The sequence below is a fragment of the Malania oleifera genome, chromosome 9 (assembly GCF_029873635.1).
Source record: "Malania oleifera isolate guangnan ecotype guangnan chromosome 9, ASM2987363v1, whole genome shotgun sequence".
Classification (NCBI taxonomy): domain Eukaryota; kingdom Viridiplantae; phylum Streptophyta; class Magnoliopsida; order Santalales; family Ximeniaceae; genus Malania; species Malania oleifera.
Window position 1 is genome coordinate 56,385,679 of NC_080425.1, and position 20,535 is coordinate 56,406,213.

General features: G+C 35.1%; 1 protein-coding gene across 1 annotated transcript; it reads left to right on the forward strand.

The window, feature by feature from the left end:
* Positions 1-181: 181 nt before the first annotated feature.
* On the forward strand, positions 182-20,214 carry LOC131163905 (peroxisome biogenesis protein 19-1-like). Its single transcript, XM_058120728.1, has 5 exons — positions 182-571; positions 658-706; positions 859-1,135; positions 19,422-19,738; positions 19,854-20,214. Exons 1-5 carry the CDS (start codon positions 541-543, stop codon positions 19,897-19,899), a joined length of 720 nt encoding a protein of 239 aa, XP_057976711.1. The 5' UTR covers positions 182-540; the 3' UTR covers positions 19,900-20,214.
* The last annotated feature ends 321 nt before the right edge of the window (positions 20,215-20,535 follow it).

Sequence of the window (20,535 nt, forward strand, 5' to 3'; positions counted from 1 at the left end):
AAGAAGAAGAAGAAGATAAAAAAAGAAAAGAGAAGTAGCAGTGGTAAAAGCACTATGAGTGGATTAAAATTATGTTCCCCTAGTAATAGTAGATTTTAGTTAGTTAAGAGTGAATGGAAGATGGGTTGTCAATGAACGGTCACAAATAGTCTATTTCAACCTCCCGAAAATGGCATAAATGAATTTGTACATGAGTGAGGGGTTAGGGGTTGTAAAAGAACTTGCACAGCATTAAATTAATACTAGCCACTATGATTAATACTGAATTTAATGTCAAATTTTCGTATGGTTTGTGGTTTTGATTCCGTGCTCAAGGCGTCGAACTCCTGGAGTATTTTGAGCCGCTGGATCTGTTTACCTGGTGAGTAGATCAATTGCGCAAGTTGGCGGTGATGACCGTAAGGAGTCTATGTCGTCGGCATTTCCTGCTCTGCTCCCGTCGCGATATTTCGGCTCTTTCCTCTCTCTGTACACGTACAGATTGAAATTGCGAGGGGGACACAGAGCGAGAGAGCTGTGGAGGGAGGTTTTGGCGCATCCATGGCCGACGATTTAGACGAACTCCTTGATAGTAACTCTCTCTCTCTCTCTCTCTCTCTCTCTCTCTCTCTCTCTGTAATCCGAACTGCTTTCTGAATTTCCTTTGAATCATTTCAGGCGCTCTGGATGACTTCCAGAATCTTGAACTCACTTCTTCTGCTCAAAGGTTACACTCTCTCTCTCTCTCTCTCTCTCTCTCTCCTTGTGGGTATGGATAAAATATTTTCAAACCTCCCTTCGTGGTTATTTATAATATATTTTCAAACCTGCGCCTTTTTATTTGGAGCTTTGGGTGTCTGGGTTTCATTTGTTTTATAGGGCCGAAGATGTTACAGAGAAGAAACCGTCCATGCCTTGCGAGGTTCAAGGACTGGGCATGGGTTTACCTGATTTGAGAAGTAAGAAAAAGGGCAAGCAGAAGGTGTCCAAGGAATCACACGTTTCAGAGGCTCTTGACAAGCTTAGAGAGCAGACGAGAGAGACTGTTAGGGGATTAGAATCGATGACGGGTGCAAAAGCTGGCGAGGATGATTTTGGTAACGATGCAATTCTGGAGGATTGGGTAAAGCAGTTCGAGGAGCTGGCCGGGTCTCAGGTATACGCTTCAATTTTTGAATTGGGGTTTTTGGGGTTTTGTTTCTTTCTTCAAGTTTTCTGTTGCTTGCTTCCATTATGATTACATATTTATATTGTGAATCGTTATCCATTGAGAAATGATGGCAGTTGATTCTTCTGATGTCTTTTCGTGTGCTTTGGGTCATGGCCTAATTGGTTTTGCATCAGGGCTTATTTCTACTAATGACTAATTTTTCGGTTGGGTTTACCTCATACAAATTATTCCTTGAGAAATTCACTGTCCTGTGCACAGGATAGGATGCAGCTACTGCCATGATACAAACGATAAAGGTGTGTTTGTTGGCAGGTATGACGTTGCTCGGTTTAATTTAGGGTTGCAAAATCAGGTGTGTGCTCATTACCAGTCCAACGGACCCCTCCACATCCCCTGCCCCCCCACCTCACCCAAATTCCAACCCCAAAGCAGGGAAATGAAAGGGGGAATGCTTGTGTTTGGGCATTTGCTCGCACCTGCTTGATTTACATGCATGGTGAATTGGCACCTTGGAAATATTAAGTATGGCTTTCTCACTTTTAATGTAATGGGGTCAGGACAACATGTCCTAACTCTTTTATGGTAAGGAAAAATTCTGGTAGAATTGAGGAAGCCAAAAAAGGCAATTTACGCACAAGGTTTTTCTGTATTTTACAGAATGTGTAGTAAGAAAAATCAATGTAACACCTAGTGCACAGGGCTCCCATGCCATTGGGGGTCTGAGGATACAGAAGGCTTCCATGCCATTAGGGGTCTGGGGAGTAACAAAAGTACTCCAAGTCCTGAACTTAAACCTGTCGAAAGGTAATTGTCAACCAAGTGCTTTTAACTCAGTAACCAGATGAATCTTATCTGATTTTGCTTCTCTTCCAATTTATCCAAAAATGGTTTGGATGCTAAAATGCCTTATTGTTCTTTCTTTATAGCACTTACCCTACCTTTGTTTTGCGGAATGGCTATTCCTAGGAATAGATTAGTTATAGTAGGTTAGTTACAATTAGTTATAAAAAAAATTAAGTTTATACCATAAATCAAATAACAATGTGAAAATTTTTATGAGCCCATAACAAGGAATAGACAAGAATAATTATTCTCAAATTTCACCTTGTGAATATCTAGTCCCTTCTTATTTTACATGTTGAATAAAACAATAAGGAATATACACGAGGAATAACTATTACCTACATTACGAAAAATTTCACCATATTCTATCTTATTCCAAGGAATAGCTACGAGCCATTAATCTCCTTGCTTTTAAGTCAATGGTTGATTTTCCCAGGAAATATCCACCAAAATCTCAATGAAGAGTAGATGAATGCCCAAATCCCCAATGTCACTGTATGGTTAACTTAAGACAAGTTGACTCCTTTTCCCTTTTCAGATAATACAAGATATGGAAGTGTGCATCTTCTGCCAATTAGATAATACATTCATATAGAAGCGTGCAGTTTCTATCAATTAAACTGAGTGTTAAGAATTGTTACTAGGGGCCAGCTCATGCGAGGAACACTAAAAAGGGAGCTAAAGGAACCCGAACCTTCTTTACATTATGGTTTATAGGGAATCAGGTCTGGATATCTAATTTTTTAGTACATCATCACTGTACCTTACATATTATTCAATGGTTTTAACTTTTTAAGTGTATAGTAGGACCTATTGAGTATATAACAGTCACAAGGAGGATTGCTGATGTACCTTATTGTTTTAGAGAGTAACATTAGTTGTCTAAGAGGACTTGACCTTATATCCTTGGAGGCCCATTGCAAATTCATAGGTTTATATGAACACTTGGTAGGTTATGGAGAGGAGACACCAGATTGATTTATCCTTTTTTTGTTTTGTTTTGTTTTGTTTTTTTTAACTTTAAAGTAGAATATTTAGAATGAGCAGTGGAAGCATCAGCCGTGTTGATGTCTTTTGGATTTTTCTTAGCTGATTTTGTTTACACAGGAATGGATTAGAAACACAAGGGGTATTGGAAGGAGAATTACTTGGTAATATTGGTAGTGGTAGCATTGGTGGAGTTAAACCATAGATAAATGCCTATACCCTGGCCACACCTCTTGTTGTTGTAGTGATTGTTCTCTTATTCAAGGGAGTCTCCATTCCGTAGAGAATAGTGATTCAATTATCATGCCTAAAAACACAATTCCCCATTCTCATTCAAATCATGGGTCCATTGTGTATTTTATGAATTCACAATGACTTCCACATTTACACCAAAAGTGTTATATTTTATTTTTATTTTTATTTTTATTTTTTTTGGGTGGAGGTAGCTAGATGCAACTTTAGGTTTTTTTTTTTTTTTTTAAATAAATATATAGAAACAACTTTAGATTGTATATCCTAGCATAACTTTTTTTTTTTCTTTATCATTGTCAAGTGAATCACATCCACAAATATTGGTTTGGAGCAAGTGGTGCTGTGGTGCTTTGTTATTGTGCCATTGGGAAGAAAAACTAAGGCTTGGATTTTTAGTTTGATGATTGTTCTTGTTTGTTGGTGTAACTTTTTAGGTATTTCATATGCATGAAATAATATTCGGTGATAATTTTATGATATTTCTTCACAAGAACAGCATATTTTGGGTCCTCTTATACCTTAATCTTCATATATACATGCTTTTATATACATGAGATTTCTTATACATTGTACCAAATGATGGTATAAGATTAGTATATGTCTGAATAAGAGCTCTCTTAATTGACTCAAATGTAGAACCTGTATGTTTGTAATGTAATGTAGTTTTAGGGGTGTATGTAATTTCATATGTTTAGAGGCTTTCTTATAAATAGTGTGTGAAAGCCATGATGTAGGCTGTTGTTGATGAATTTGAATTGAATTAAACATGAGTTCCCCCCTGGTATCTCCTCTCTCCTCCCTCTTCTTTCATCTCTCCTAATTTCTCCATGGCTGCAGAACCTTGATGCTGCCCCTGCATCATTTGGTGTCAGAGCCGAACTTCGATCTCCATTCTTCCATTTCAGTCCACCCATCTCCCTCACTCTTCTCCTCTTCTCTTCCTCTTCTTCCTTCTCTTCTTCTTCTTTCTTCTCTGTTTCTGATCTCCTGTTCTGTCCATAATTCCCTGCTGCCAAGCATCAGTCTGCCCTATTCTTATTGTCTGTTTCTGTTCTTCTTCTTCTTGTTCTTCATCTCTTAGTTCTCTCCTATAATTCTCTCAACTCTCTGTTTTCTAAATTCTGTTGCTGTCTCCTCTCCACTACTTGCAGCAGTCTCTGTCCAGCAATTAATCTCTCTATTTCTTCCATCTTTTTTTCTTCTTCTTCTTCATCTTCCAATCTCTCCATTAGTCTCTTATTCACTGTTACTCTCTCGTCTCATCATTTCCTTTCTGAAATTTCAGTTTAAAAAAAAAAAAAATCCGAAAGCAGTTTTGCAGTTTCAGAACTTTTCAGAAAATTCCAACCGCATATGTATTTCTTCAAACACCGCTTTCCAGCCACCATTGTGCAACACCACCCATACCACCAAAAACAGAACCCCTGAAACCTTTCCCCTCAACATTTCATCACCAATCAACCAGCTGTGAAGCCCCATGTGCCACTTGAAGTTCTCCAGCTGCCGTCCCCTTCAAAATCCACCATTGCTGGAGTTTTTCCTTGACACACCACCACCATTCGATTCACCACCCTTCGATCTACCACTTGCTGGAAAATCATTTCCAGAAAGTTGCTACCGACGACTGTGAGTGAAATTCTGCCAGACTTCCCTCCTGCTGCCAGAATCATGAGAAATTGGTTCCCAGCCACGAGAAATTGGTGTTTTCTCATGATATTTTGTTTTGCAGCCTGATATTTTGGTTCCTAACTTGAAATGGTGTTAGCAAGTGTGATAATTTGGCACAGAACCCTACAAATTGTCGCTGCCAGTATCAAAAGTCAGGTTTTATTGCTGCTATTTGTGAGTTTTTGGAGTGAATTTGTTTCTTTTTTGCGTAAGACTCAAGATTAAGGTGACTTGAAGATTATTTTTAAATAATTGAAAGTGAAGTTTGTGATTTGCTTCATATAAGTGCATCATGGTGACCAATGTTTAATTGTCTGCAAAGGTAGAGTTGTTATCCAGTAGGGTACAAAATATTGAAAATGCTTTGGAGACCATTACTAGTGCTTTGAATAGGCCAACAACCGAAGTTGCAGCCTTAGATAAAAGGCCCATGGAATTTCCTACCAAACAAGATGGTGGAATAGCTGCTGTCCCTCATGCTTTTGAGTTGTGTGAAGGCTTAAATAATCATTTGAGTAAGGGAATTAAACTAGAAGTCTAAGATTTTAATGGTGATGGTTCTCTTGATGAATATGATGATTGGGTGTATTCTTTGGAGTACTATTTCCGATGGCATGACACGAATGAGGCTGGACTGTTGTACTTTGTTGAATCAAAATTGAAGGAAACTGCTCGAATTTGGTGGATTAAAAAAAGGGAAATCTTTAGAAGAAGGAGATTTGGTGAGATTACAATGTGGGATAAGATGAAGCAAGCCATGCAGGAGCAATTTGTGCCTCCCAATTATCAGCAGTGTGTTCATCTCCAACTCTTTGATTTGAAGCAAGAAGAAAAGGCAGTGATGGAGTACACTAGTAGATTCTATCATTTGGCTACTTGTGCCGATGTAGAATGGAAAGAGGATGTTATGATAGCTTTGTACAAAAAAGGGTAGAAGCCAGCTATTGCCTCCAAACTCACTGCATGTCGTCTCATCACAGTTGGGGATGCAACACAAGTTGCCACTCGGATTGAGGACATGCAACGCAATCCTCCTAGAGCTATGTCAGTGCTTTGATTTGAGAAGAGTACTAGTGGAGTGGTACAAGAGAAGATAGTTGAGCAATTGTGTGAAGGTGTTCAGGCTAATACCTTTGGAAGACTCCTAAGCATTCTGGAACAACTTTTAAGAGCCAACCGTCACTTAAATGCTTTAAATGTCAAGGTTTTGGACATCAAGCTGCACAATGTCCTAACCAATTCATGGCTGTTGCAGAAAAGGAAAAAGAAGATGATGATGATGCTCAAGCAGTTGAAGCTGAAATAGAAATTCCTAGCAACTTAGATGATGATGACAATTTGAGAACCTGTTTAGTGCTTGGACATATGCTCTCTTCCCACAAGGTTAAAGAGACAGAGGATTGAAGGCTGACCAACATCTTTGAAACTCAAGTGGTATGCCAAAACAACTTTGTACCTTGGTTATTGATCCTGGTAGTTGCACAAATGTAGTTTCTGAAGATGCTGTGAAGAAGTTAAATTTGGAAGTTGAGCCTTATCCCGAACCATACAAAATTGCTTGGGTGAATAATACCAACTTGAAGGTCCATGATTGCTGCTTACTTACCTTCAAGATTGGTTCCATTATGGAGATAGTGCAATGTGATATCCTTCTTGTCAAAATTTGTCACATACTTTTGGGCTGACCATGGTTATTTGATAGGAAGTTGAAACATGATGGATATGAGAATTCTTATTCCCTCTCCATTGACAAAAAGAAGTATACATTGATGCCATCACCAATTCTTCCACTTACCAAGTTGAAGTGTAATGCTAGTTACTTTCTTATGAAACGAGATGACTCTATTTATGGTGATGGACTCCTTGGTACTTTCTCCAACTCAACAGAGTCAAGTTCTTTCCGGAAGGAGGGAATTGATGTTGGACGAGAAGCGGCTATTTGGATGGATCATTTCGACCTAATTAGGAGGCCTATGTCAAAGAATAGGGTGAATGGTTTATTGGGTCTGAAATCCAAATGTGCTTAGTTATTTAGTTGTTTAAGTATATGTGTAGTTTGCTTGTATTAAGATTATTTATGTTGGGGCCTTGTTTGTAGTAATTGTTTATTCTAGGGGTATGTTTGTAATGTAATGTAGTTTTAGGGGTATGTGTGTAATTTCATATGTTTAGAGGCTTTCTTATAAATAGTGTGTGAAAGCCATGATGTAGGCAGTTGATGAACTTGAATTGAATAGAACGTTGGTTTCCCCCCGGTATCTCCTCTCTTCTCCCTTCCTCTTCATCTCTTCTAATTTCCCCATGGCTGCTGAACTGTTGATGCTGCCCCTGCATGAAACTGTTAGCAGGAGGACATGGCACCTGTCCACTGAAAAATTGGCTAAGTAATATTGCCATTTTCTTTTGTCACCCACGCTTATACATGGCCATCTATAGTTTGACCTGGAAATTATGACGACTGCTGCTGTCCATTGGTAGAAAGTTTGGAAAATATGTTAAATGGTAACGTTAGTACATATTAAGGTTTTAGTTGATGAAATTATCAAGTTTTAGAGTGTGATAGTTAATGGTTTGAGATGTGTACCTTGAAGTTTCAAGGGATCAGAGCGTTGATGATTTCTGACAGGTTTTAAAGCTGTTGTTGGTTATAGCGCTAACTTGCAAAGCTTGTCAATATTTGATTGTGTGACCACCATTTGAATTGCAGATTCTGATTACATTTGCATTTTAACTATTTATCTGATCAGTATGTGCAGTTTGCGTCTATCTCTGTGAATTCATGCTTTAATGAGTTTGATTAGTTGTACAAAATCTCATGAATATTGGGCAAGAGTTGGTTCCCCAACATAACGAACATTTGAAAGATATGGCTGTGTATTGTGAAGTGTTTTAGAAAAGTCAAATGTTTTGATATCTTAATAGGGCTTATAGATGGAAAATTAATTTAAATTCTGAAATTTGAACTGAATAATTGATAATATGAGAACTCTTGGGTTGTAACTTGGATGAATTTGGTTGTGAACTCAGCAAATTGTAAAGTTTTGATTAAGGCAAATAGAATTTGCTCATGAACTTGTGAATTAAAAAAAAATTGTGCCACTTGACTTCTGTTGGAAGACAGAGCTGACAAGGTAGTTTAGAAAGTGTGCTTTGTAATAGGTTTTCCCTATGTTCATTTACAATTCGCTAGATTGATGGTTGTTTGTGCGTTAAAAAATTTGCTGATCATGCTTTTATAGACCACATATGGCTCTGAAAGGATAACTTCCTTGAGCTGCTATTTAGATTATCCACTACTTGGGTTGGATATTAAATTCAACAGAGGCGGTTGTTTATGTTAATGTTTATTTCTGGTCATCCTTTGTGAGTAGAATGGTATCTGATAAAGATATAACCTACCTGGATTGTGTAGCATTAATTAGATTGTTTGCTATGGTGTTTCATGAACCTTTTTTGTTGCATTAAATAAATCAAGATGATCATTTAATGTGGTGGTTGTGGAGTTGTCGGGCTAGATGGATTGTTCAATTTATAACCTTTGCATTAAATAGAAGTTCAAATGTGGTGTTTTTTTGAGTTGAAGGGCTAATTGGATTGTCCAATTTATAGCCTTGAACAGCAATCAGGAATTTTCTCTAGATACTTGATAATATTTTGAGTGTATGTGAAACCATAGGGACTTGCAATTGCTCTCCTAGTGTAAGATAAATAATTTGATAAAAAATGGTTCTTGTATCCTTTTAACAACTTCCACCATTCCCGGATGAAGTAGTGCAGTTTGGCACCAGAATTGCAATGCAGTTTTTTTTTTTTGTTATCACACTCCTATTCCCTTTTTAAATTTTCTATTGATTTGTGGGTTTGGTTATGGTCCATGATTATTGCAAGACCAACACCCTAGCGAATGAATTGGTACGGATGCTCAGAAACATGGTATACTTTTGTTCTGAAACACTGAATATAAAGATCCAAAGTTCTAATTATATATTTTTTGCTAACATATTTTCTTATTAGTTAAATCTGGTAATTATTGCATTATAATTCTATTTTCAGTAATTATTATTCTCTTTCACAAAGGAAAATCTCTTCCAGATCTAGAAACACCTGAACATCTTCTCTAAAATATGAGGGGGCTAAAACACATTTTTCGCCGATATATCTATATAAGTATACCCCTAATTTTCCACATTTTAGAGCATGTAATGTACCGCAATCCTGTTACTGTTCCATGGACCAAAATATTATGCGTTCTAGATAAATCTTTTTGGCCTGTGGATTGTGACTGCAAAAAGGTCATTACGTGGCGTAGAACTTTTGTGGCAGGTGATCAGGGTGAAGATCTGGATGTGGTTCTAAGCATAGTTGTCAACTCAAAAATCGCCATCGTGCCTCAACTTCCATCTTCTGTTTATCTTGTATAACACTTCAGAATCCTAATAAAAAACAAAGTAGTGCATGAGAACATGGTTATATGACAATAACGAAGTAAAGGCCAACATATAGCATTTTTTCAAAATAAGAGCCAAAGGGTCAAATAGCTGCATACATGTAAAAAAATGTTCAGAGTTTAATATAGTCATCCCTCATTATTGGTACCAAGAAAGCCAATATATGTATGTGTATACTTGTATGAGCTTTGGATATCACATGTCCTAGTTCTACTTTTAGAGTTCTAGTAGACTCTGAACAATTTGAGCATATATTGTAGTGCTATAGTTGTATGTCAAAAAAAGAGGGGAAAAACACCCTCTTCAAATCTATATCAATCATGAAGGTCATCATTTCAAAGATCTATCAATGTCATCTTCATCATTTGCTTTCTTTTTCTCATCATCATAAAATCTTCTTCATCTTGAACAGCAACAATTTCTTCAATTTCATCTTCTTCAGCAACCTTTTTCTTCCCTTTCAATTTGATCCACACAAGTCTCTTGGTCATATGAAAAAAAAAAAAACACTAAAGGATAATTTCTCAGTTACTAATTTTCTAATGGTAAAATACTAAGTAGTGAATTACTAAATACTATGTAGTAAGCATTACGCAACTCTGAAATAGACTATTAATGTGAAAGGTTAGTAGATTCGTTTCTCTCTTTTTTCGTACTAGGCTCTCCTTCACCCACCTCAAAGCATTCATGGATTTCTATCCGAGAAGTGTACCCCGGAAGGTATGTGTCTTCTGTCACTGTTATCTTCTCTTCATCAGGTTCCATTTCTGATAGACAAATAGAGGTTTATGTTTTGCCTTAATGTTGCATCTTAAATTATCTCATTTCCCAGTTGTAATTATGCTGCATAAAGAAACAATATCAATGAGTCTTTTGTCTTGGAGTAAACATGACCAGAAGTGCTCCAATTTCTATCACAATTTGTGCACTTGCACAGGTTGTGAGAGAACTCTAAAACCTTAAAGTTTTGCATGAAGTGGCTGCCCTAAAGGCTCCCAACTCCAACTTGTGCACTTGGTTAGATCATCTTTCCAGCAAAATCATCTTTGGCTAGGTCAGATATGCTTACCTGACTGTTATGTTTATGGCTGGAAGTATGATAAACTTAGCTGGGTATCATGCCCTCTCCCCTGCTTAGATCATTTTCCCAGCAAAATCATCTTTGGTTAGATCAGATATGCTCACCTGACTAATATGTTTATGGCTGGATACATCAAGTGTCTTAAGCTTAGCTGGGTACCATGCCTTCTCTGCTGCATGGCACTTTTGGTCATGCTGTTAGCTTCTGAAAGAGTCGTTCCAAAAAAAAAATTGGTGCATGTGTGTGGTGGGTTACAGCAGCCAAGTCACAAGGTGTTTTTTTTTTTTTTCCATGGTTAATGGTGGTTATCCACTGTTACACTTGGTGAAATTTTCCAAGCCATGGTACATTGGTCTTGGAAAACCATAAAGTTATTTTTTATTTTTAATAAAAATGTCTAGAGAAACCATTATTTTACACCCTGGTCCTCATTTAACTTTGTAAGTGTTGTTGCAAAAGTTGCTTTTTCAGTGAGTGTGTCGTAAGGAGCTTTGTTTTTGTAATTGACATTTAACGATTACTTACCACTTTGTGAAAGTTTCCAAGCTGTTGTCCATTGTTGTTTTTGTAATTGACATTTAACGATTACTTACCACTTTGTGAAAGTTTTCAAGCTGTTGTCCATTGCTCTTGGGAAATCCATAATTTTTCTGGCTCATCTTTTCTGTCTATAGTTGTGTTTTAATGTTTATGATATTTCTTCGAACTTGCTACAGACTTCTTGAGTTTCCTTAATAAATGCTTCCTGCAATTTTTTTTTTTTTGTTTATTTCCTTTTTTCAAGGTCATGACTCATCTAAGGTTGGTTTTAGTTCACTAAATGGAATAATGGGGGAATGAAATTGACATTGTAGAGAGAGATGATAATTTATTAGAAAGCCACTTATGCAGAAGTTTGTGTTATTCTGTCCAACATGGAAGAGGATAGCAATAGATATCCCCATGGTAAAATTGAGAATAATCATTCCTTAGGATTTGACAATTGACATTGTAAAGAGAGATGATAATTTATTAGAAAGCCACTCAGGCAGAATTTTGTGTTATTCTGTGCAACATGGAAGAGGATGGGAATAGATATTTCCATGGTAAAATTGAGAATAATCATTCCTTAGGAATTGACATTGTAAAGAGAGATGTTAATTTATTAGAAAACCACTTATGTAGAAGTTTGTGTTATTCTGTCCATGATGGAAGAGGATAGGAATTGATATTCCCATGGTATATTTGAGAATAATCATTCCTTACCTGTTTCATATTATGGATTAATAAAAAAATTTGCATTGTCATTTGGTTTTGTTGATATTTTGATTAAAATGAATGACCTAACTTAAAGATAGGTCTCTCCCTCCATTTATAATACAAATTAAATACATTCTAAAGACAATAATATCCTTACTAACTGTCATTAATCAACATACTAACACACTTAACAATAATAATATTAAAAGACATAAATAACCTCTAACACTCCCCCTATAATTGGAGCATATATGTCATATGCTCCTAGTTTGTTACTAATAAATTTAACACGGGCACCCCTTAAAGCTTTGGTAAACAAATCAGGAAGCTGCTTATCGGACTTCACATAAGTAGTAGTAGTGAACTTCTGCACAAGTTTCTCCCAAACAAAGTGGCAATTAACTTCAATGTGCTTTGTCTGCTCATTGAAAGACTGGGTTGGAGGCAATATGAAGAGTAGCTTGATTATCACACATCAACTTCATAGGCTGAGAATGTGAAAAACTCAATTTTTCCAACATGTTCTCTAACCAAACAAGTTCACAAGTAGTGTGAGCTATAGCTCTATATTTTTATTCAGCACTTGACCTAGCCACCACAGTTTGTTTCTTACTCTTCCAAGAAACCAAATTACCACCAACCAAGATACATTACCCAGTTGTGGATCTTCGGTTGGAAGGCGATCCAACCCAATATGCATTTGTATATCCATGGATATAAGTGTGACCTTGATCACGATATAAAAGTCCTATCCCAGCTGCATCTTTGATATATCTCTAGATGCGAATTACTGCGTTCCAATGACTTGTCCTTAGAGAATTTAGAAATTGTCTCACAACACTTGTTGCAAAAGATATATCCGGTCGAGTGACTGTGAGATAATTCAACTTTCCAACAAGTCTTCGGTATTGTCTAGGATTAGGTGGTAAACCACTCATATCCAATACTAACTTCTTGTTCGGATCCATGGGTGTATGAACTGTTAGATCCTAGCAATCCAGTTTCATCTAACAAATCAAGAATACACTTTCTCTATGACAAAACAGTTCCCATACGAGATCTAGATACTTTTACACTCAAGAAGCATTTCAACGGTCCCAAATCTTTGGTTTGAAACTTAGTCTATAGAAAAAGTTTGAGATTCTAAATAACTTTATCATCATTACCTATAATAACAATATCATCCTCATAAACGACGAGAAGGATCCTACCCGATGAAGTATGACGATAAAACACAGAATGATCTATTGCACACTATTGAAGACCGAACTCAAGTACTACAGCACTAAATCGACCAAACCATGCTCTGGGAGATTGTTTTAACCCATATAGTGCCTTTTTGAGCCGACATACTAAGCCTGACTCCCCTTGAGCAGCAAACCTAGGTGGTTGCTCCATATAGACCTCCTCCTTAAGGTCACCATGCAAGAATGCATTCTTCACATCTAACTGATGCAGAGGTCAATGACAAGTAGTAGCCAAGGAGATGAATAAACATACTTTTGTAAGTTTGGCAACTGAAGAAAAAAAGAAAAAACGTCAAAATAATCCAAACCATACACCTGAGTATAAATGCCTTAGCAACAAAATGAGCCTTTAGAGAGCCATAGAACCATCAGGGTTGACTCTCAAAGTGTAAACCCAATGACAACCAACCACAAACTTGTTAGGAGGAAGAGATACCAAGTCCCAAGTGCCATTGTCCTGTAAAGCATTCATTTCTTTGACCATCGCATTCCTTCACCCAGATTGGGCTAAGGCTCTCGAAACAGATTTAGGAAGGGTAGTAGATGATAAAGCATTAACAAAACAATAATAGGAGGGTGATAAGAAGTCCTAACAAACATAGTTGGAAATGGGATGTTGAGTACATGTGCATTTACCTTTCCAAACAGCAATGGGAGGATCAATATCATAGGAAATATGATCATTAGATGAGGAAACCAAAGGCGTGGTAGTAGAAGCTAGAGGACTCTCTCTTTCTTGGAGCCGCCATCGTGAATACACTTGCAAATTAGGATGATCAAGATGATGAGAAGGACTCGAACTACATGGAGACTCAGATGGTTGGTTGGGAAGGACAAGTGGACAACAAAGTAGAATCGATGAGATTAGGTAGAGGAAGAGACTTGTTGAGCTCAGAAGCACTCAAGGAATGAATGTAGTAAGGTGTAGACTCAAAGAAGATAACATTGGCAGAAACAAAGAAGCAATGCAGCACAGGACTATAGCGACAATATGTAGCCTAGGAAGACACATTTTATAACTTGAGGATCCAACTTATCCATCCTAGGAGTTAGTTGATGAACAAAGGACACACACCCGAATATACAAGAAGGGAGATATAATAAGGGTGAATTAGGAAAGTGAATGGAGATGATTTTACTACTAAAAATAGAGAATGGCATCCTATTGATCATATAGCAAGCAGTAAGTACAACATCACTCCAAAACACTTTGGGCACATGCATTTGATAAAGTAAGGTGTGAGTGATTTCAAGAATATCTCTATTTTTCCTCTCTGCAACCCCATTTTGTTGAGTGTGGGCACAACATGATTGATGGACAATACCAAATTGAGTCATATAAGTAGCGAATTGTGTACTAAAATACTCTTTAGCATTATCGCTTCGTAGTATTCCAACTGGTAAACCAAATTGAATCTTTATTTTAGAACAAAAAACACAAAATACATGAAATAACTCGGAACGGTCTTTTATTAAATATAGCCAAGTCATTCTTAAAAAATCATCCACAAAGGTTATAAAGTATCGGAAACCCAACTTGGACACAACTCTACTAGGACCCCAAACATCAGAATGAACTAGCATGAAAGGGCTTGCAGCCCTGTTTATTGACTCTAGAAGCAAAAGGGACACGATGGTGCTTTCCCAACTAACAAGACTCACAATCAAGACTAGACACAGCTCAAGGAACAAGACGTTTTAATTTTTCCAGTGAAGGATGACCAAGATGACAATGAATTTGGAGAGGTGTGGCAACAGCAGTGCAGGCGGTAGAAAGAGAAAGCGGCTCAAAGTGATAGAAGTCCACCAATTCACGCCCTTTGCCAATTGTCTTCCTCGTCTTCAAATCTTGAATAACCAAAAAAGTAGGGAAGAATGTCATTGAACAATTCATGGATTTAGTAATCTTACTAAAAAACATAAGATTGAAAGGAAATTTGAGAATATACAGAGGAAGAGAAATAGAAGTGGGATTTTACATTCCCAATTCCCTTGACTGCAGTGGTGGATCCATCAGCAAGAGTAACACAAGGTAAATTTGCTGGATATTGAAGAGTGGAGAAGAAGTTAGGTATACCTGTGATATGATTAGTGGCCGCAGAGTCTATGACCCATGGACTAGGACTAGAAGTACTGGATGGTAGGCATACTGAGGGATTACCTGTTTGGGCAAGAGATGCAATGGGAAGAGAAGCTTGTTGTGACGCTTGATACTGCTGTAACTTAGAATACTCTTCCTCTGACATGAATATAGTACATTGCCCCCCACTTGGCAGTAAATGTATGGAGTCGGTGGTGGCTGCATTGGCTGTGCTCAAAGGTGTGAAGTCGGTGGTGGCTACATTGGCAACATGCAAAGGCCTACAATGGAGATCCTAACATGCTCAATAGTATGATTGCTTTATCCACAATGAGTGCACTTGTGAGGACTGCCTCTACCTCGTCCATCTCTACCACCACGACCACTTGTTTCATCTCGATAATTTTTTCTATTGTTTGGTAGAGAACCAGAATCACCCTATGTAGCAAAGGTTGTCCTCTCAGAGCCAGATGCAAGAGCAGGAGAATATATGCTAAAAGAAGCATGAAGGGACAAGAATAAACATCGGCAAGTGATGGCAGCTCGACACTACTAGGTATATGGGATTGGACTGCCTCAAACTTGGGTCTCAAGCCCACTAGAACCTGAAGGACTGTCATCTGCTCCCTCTGCTTCTATATCTCACAAACATCGGCAGTTATAGGTTGCACAACGTTGAGCTCTTCATGAATACACTTCGTCTCCCCAAAATAATCAGCAATGCTCCTATCTCGTTGTAATTGAAAGTACTTTATAATACAAATTAAATACATTCTAATGTCAATAATACCTGTACTAAATCTCACTAACATACTAACACAATAATAATACTAAAAGACCTAAATAACCTCTTAACATATTTATAATGACAAGACCTTTTCTTTTGTAAGAGATCAAATCCCTATTCATGATTGTTTTATTTCTAGGAGTAGCCATATTGTTAGCCAAGTGTAACTGGTTGTTTATATTCACTTTTGCCATTGTGATGTTTCCTCATCAAAAAACTTTTATTTCATTTTTCTCTGGCTCTTTGTGGTTACTTTTGTTCTGTTTCGCAACTTTTGTCTCAAAAATAATGTTTCTAGAAACATACAGATGTAGAACAAGAAGTCGGACCATGGGTAGACCCTTGTCTGAGACTAGTTTAGAAGAATTGGATCAAGGGATTATCAGGCCCTGTACCCAAATGTGTTTAATTTTTGATCACTTTTTCACTTCCATAGGTCACAAATCCAAATAATATTAGTGAAACGAAATAGAAAAGCGAAGGGGCTAAGTTTGAAATTTTGGTTTTTTTTTTAAATAATGAATTTTCATTTTCTTGGAAGACAAATAAGTGTAATCAAGTGTGATTCATTATATTCTCCAATGGAATTAGTAGTTATTATGTGTTTAGTATTTTGTAATAGGCTCATGTGTATTTGAGATTTGTTTGTAAAATGGGCCTTAAAGTTTCAAGTTTCATTTGTAGTTTCATGCATCTTTGGGGAATTATGTGTAATTTCTTGTAATTTAAGCTTTCTTATAAAAATAGGGTGTGAAAGCCATGTAAGGTGGTGTTTGGTAATTGGGAATTAACTATAGAAATCAGAATCAGAATGGTTGATTCTCATTCCTAACGTTTATTTTACAGTTTTTCATTCCGATTCCCATTCCATGCATTTCCCCTTTTGCCTACTTTTGATTTCTGTCTCTTCATTCGGAATCAAATCTAAAAATATAATTTTTATTACCCTATTTGTTATAATGCATATGCATACATAAATATACATGGGCCTACATAATACAATATGATATTTTATATAATATCACATGAAAATTTTTTAAAATAATATTAATTTATAATATCATTAAATAAAAATGGGGGCTGCTATGTGCACAAAATATTAATATTAAACCGTCATTATTAATATTTTTTTGTTATATATAATATAGTAATAATATTATAACAAAATGTAGTAGTATTAAATGTTATTATGTTAAAATATTATGATATGATTTTGGTATGATTATATATTTATTAACTTACTATTTATAATCTTAAAAATAAAATAAAATAAAATATTTATTATTATCATCAATTATAAATATGTAATAATAAAACATAATAATGATATAGTTTACAAACGAGCATATTACTATTGTATAATAAATATACTCGGGCACATATATATTAATAAAATATATATTGAATAGATTTTAAAAATAATGTTAGTATAATACTATATATTTTATATATATATTACATAAATCTAAAAAGTAATATTAATATTATGATATCAATAAATATAAATATATAATAATTTTAATATGAAATATTATAACCATTATTATTAATATTTATAGTATATATAACAGTGTTTTAAAAGGCTCAATCGAGGCTTGCCTCAAGGCAAGACATGCTTAAAATGCCTTGAGACTCAATCTAAAATACCAAATTCCAAAAAGGCTAATGCATTACATGCCGAGGCTTATGCATTTTTACAAAAAGCACTCCTTTTAGTTAAGGCTTACGCATTTTGGGTGTGTGATTCTCAAGTTAGAATTGGTTAGAAAATTTTAACTACATGTTTGTACAAAAGGAATATCATAATATTGAGTTTATTTTTAAAACTCTTGAACCTCAACCTTTCCAAATAACTGGACTTGTATATTTTATATACAATTTATATTATTAATATAATAGTAAGTTTATATAATCTTAAAATAAGATAAAATATTAATTATTAATATCATTAATACAAATATATATGTAAATATATATAATAGTAATTTTTAATTGCTATATATTATATAATATATTACATAAATCTAAAAAATAATATTAATATTATGATATCATTAAATATAAATATATAATAATAATTTTAATAGAAAATATTATAATCACTATTGTTAATATTTATAGTATATATAATAATACTATAGCACATAAAAAAATAATAGAATAGTATTAAATTATAAAATACTATGATATAATTTTGGTATGATTATTCATTGATTATATTATTATATATAATCTTTAAAATATGATAAATATTAATTATTAATACAAATATATATATAATAGTAAATTTTAACAATGATATATTACACAGAAGAATATAATACTATTGTTTAATAAAATATAATGCTATAGTGGTTGTTTTATTATATTATTATTATATTAAATAATAAATTATGTTATGATATAATATATGAGATTTTAATTTACATTTAATAAATTACATATTAAAATATAGTGCTTAGAAAATATAAGATAAAATGTAATATTAATAATATAATTAAAACAAAAGAATAATTAAAAAAAATGATAAAATATAATATGCGAAGTACAATCAAATACATGATTATCAAAATGATTTTATTGTAAAAAAGTATTTATTATATAACTTAATAAAATTAATATTATATAATAATTATATATTTATAATATTATTCTATATTAAATTATTTGAATAATTTTTTTTTTTTTGGTACTATAATGACATAATTGATAAACTTGATCATTTCCGATTCCTATGGCTATATGTATCAAACACTATAATTCAATTTTGATTCTGATTTTGTGCCAAACCAAACATGAGAGGAATTTGACGTTCTGTTTCCAATTCCAGTGCATTCCAATTCCAATTCCAATTGTGAAATGCTGCTATCCTCTATTTCTCTTCCATTTTCTATCTTTGCAGTAATTTCTCATTGTTGTCTTGCTTCATGTATGTAGTTGTCCTTTTTATTTTGTTTGATTGTAGGAGCTTTTAGATAATATCCTCAGTTTTGCAGTGATGCCCTTCCAAAGGAGAGTTTCATCACCCAACTATGTTCATGGTTAATTGTGTGTCAAAGATATAATTCAATTTGAAAAAAGACATTAGAACTGCAATCATTCAGGGCTTCGTTCAGTTCCCTTTGTGTAAAGTGACAGTGTAGTAATAATTCAAATTGCATGTTTATTTGGTTCCATCAATTGTTTGATCATCCTCTTTTCCTGCTGCAACTTCACCTGCCAGCAGAACCGTACTGTATCATGTGCTTCTGCAGGTCTCAGCACTTGGTTTGATTGACAGGAAATTCCACATTTGTGTTGTAATCAATTTGAATATAAGAAAAATCTAGGGTGATATTTTGGACATTTGGGAAGCTTGACTATATTTCCTGCATTTTGAACAATTTTATCGTAGTTTAGAAGTTATTTAAAGTTTGAGCAGTCAGCTAAGTTGTACTGGGTAAGCAGAAAAAGATTTAAAATTTACAGCTAGTCAACTTTTCAGTGCTGCTGTAGGGGCATTATAGAACCTCCAGCTATGGTGGCATTTACTTGCTCTTATGTTACTTGCTCTTCTTTTTCATGTTACTCCTAGATTTGTTTCAAGAGAGGAAGGGTTTTTTTCCCTAGAGTAAATATCTACTTACTTTTTTGGCATAGGACATGGAGTCTATTGTGGAGACCATGATGCAACAGCTTTTGTCTAAGGAGATCCTTCATGAACCTATGAAAGAAATTGGAGACAGATACCCAAAGTGGCTGGAAAAGCATAGAGCTGGATTGAGCAAAGAGGACTATCAACGGTATTCCCAGCAATACAAACTCATACAAGGTCTAAATGAAGTTTATGAAAATGATCCTGGGAACTTCACGAAGATAGTTGAGCTCATGCAAAAAATGCAAGATTGTGGTCAACCACCTAACGATATTGTGCAAGAGCTTGGTCCAGGCTTTGATCTAGCAAGTCTAGGGCAGCTGTAAGTGCTCTATTCAGTTTGGTTATTGTTATCAATGTTGGATGACAAAATGCATTATTTGATTTTGATTGTTACAAATCAAGTGAGTGGGCTGCTGTTTATATCTGTCTTGCAGATCTTCAGAGATGGCTGATTCTCAGTCAAATTGTTGTGTAATGTGAAGGAATGTGTTTTCTTGTCGGCGGGCGACCTTGCACTCTCCCTCTTTCTCGCATTATCCTCTGTTCTGAAAAAAATAAAAAAGGTTTACAATAAAGTGGTTTTCACTTGAAATTTAGTTAGATTATTTACCCTTCCCTTCCCTTCCCCAATGGAATTTGGCTCTCAAATTTAAGGCATTTTTTATATGGTTGGTTGTGTATAATTTTGATTTTATGTTTGAATTGATGCTTAATTCTAGAGCCTTTTTTCCTGTGATGTTTATTTATTTATTTATTTTTATAAAAAATATAATATAATTCTATTTTGAAGCTGAACCTTTGATCAAGGGTTGTGATGTGCCTGTGTTACCATCAATGTAATGTTTTGAATTGAGCAACAACTTGCAAGAATATATATATTGTTGGAATGTCAAGCTTGAAGAAAGGAAAAAGAAATCCCCGTCCATTTCATTTCATTTTAGATCCAGTAGCTGTTTTACATTTACTCATTTAGTGGAGGGGCATTAATGTAATTTGCCTGCAAATTAATTGTAAATAGCAAAAGCAGCAGGGGTAGGGGTTTTCATTCCAATTTGGCTTGGCAGCTACAGAACCGGGGGAGTCTTTCTTCTTCACCTGCGAGAAAGTAGATTTCAG